Raw genomic sequence first — 1,152 nt, 5'->3', positions numbered from 1 at the left:
TAAAATGATTATAAAATTATTTGTTATTCAAGAAACAATATATAATATATATTGTAATATTAATAATATTTTTTTTTAAATATATAAATATAAAATACGTAACTACAATTTAAATTTTAAAATTATTATACAAAATCATTTAAAGTTATTATGCATATACCTGTTGTTCGAGTTTCTGTTGTCTTAAATCTAGAGATGTCATATTGCCGATATGTACTATGACATGCAATTGATTTCCAGAAAATAATCCAAATCTCCTCAAAAAATTAATTTGTTTACGCTAAACATATTTTGTCGCCCATAGCTACCTAAGTAACTATAAAATAAAAAACCCTAACGTATTTTTAAAGAGAAATCGTTATAAAATAACTATAAAATGAAAATTTTATAGTACTAAAATTTAAAAAAAATTTATTCTAAATTTATGTATTAATAACATTTATATTGAAAATAGATAAAATACTAAATGAAAAAATGAAGTATTTTATTTTAAAAATAAATAAAATTTTGATCTAAAAAATCTAACATTGTTCAAAAAATTTAATATTTTTTTTCATTTCTTTTTATTTTTTTTTTTTTTGAATAAATAATATAAAAATAATTTTTAGAAAAGTACATATAAAATAATTATTAATTCAATTTGAGTAATTAATATATTAATAAAATTACATATAATATATTAATATATTATAAGAGATTTAAAAAAATTATTAATTTAATTTTTATTAAATTCTTGTGACTTATTATTATAACTAAAATAAATTTCACTTGAAAATTATTGAAATTTTATTAAACATTAAATATTTTTAATAATATTATTATAGAAGCATCACATATTAATATTATCAATGAAATTATAGAAAATTTAAAATTAGTATCAATAATTTAATATGTTCTCAATTTATTTTAAATTCAAGCATTATATTAAAATTGCTAATATAATAGTTTTTGCTAGTATTGTAGCTATAATGTAAGTTTATAATTTATGTCTTTACATTGTAATAAAAGGAAAAATAAAATGTAATTATTATTTTTCTAAAGAATTGGTCTATTTATTATCTTTTTATATAAATATTATAAGTGTAGTAAATTAAAATAATATACAAATATTCAAAATAATAAATAATATATAAAATTTGAAAAGATTTAAGG

At 14.5% G+C, this 1,152-nt stretch overlaps 1 protein-coding gene across 1 annotated transcript in view; it reads right to left on the bottom strand.

Annotated features, from left to right (window-relative positions):
• Positions 1-357, bottom strand: part of LOC102678518 (protein king tubby) — a 3,195-nt gene extending 2,838 nt beyond the window's left edge. Inside the window, exon 1 of the mRNA XM_006623461.1 lies at positions 161-357. Within this exon, the coding sequence (XP_006623524.1) occupies positions 161-202 (42 nt within the window). The 5' untranslated portion in view covers positions 203-357. The remainder of the gene's footprint in view (positions 1-160) is intronic.
• Positions 358-1,152: the final 795 nt, after the last annotated feature.

This window comes from Apis dorsata, unplaced genomic scaffold (assembly GCF_000469605.1).
Source record: "Apis dorsata unplaced genomic scaffold, Apis dorsata 1.3 scaffold_896, whole genome shotgun sequence".
In the NCBI taxonomy this organism is placed as follows: domain Eukaryota; kingdom Metazoa; phylum Arthropoda; class Insecta; order Hymenoptera; family Apidae; genus Apis; species Apis dorsata.
Note: the sequence above shows the minus strand (reverse complement) of the source record. Positions and strands in the feature narration are given on the sequence as shown.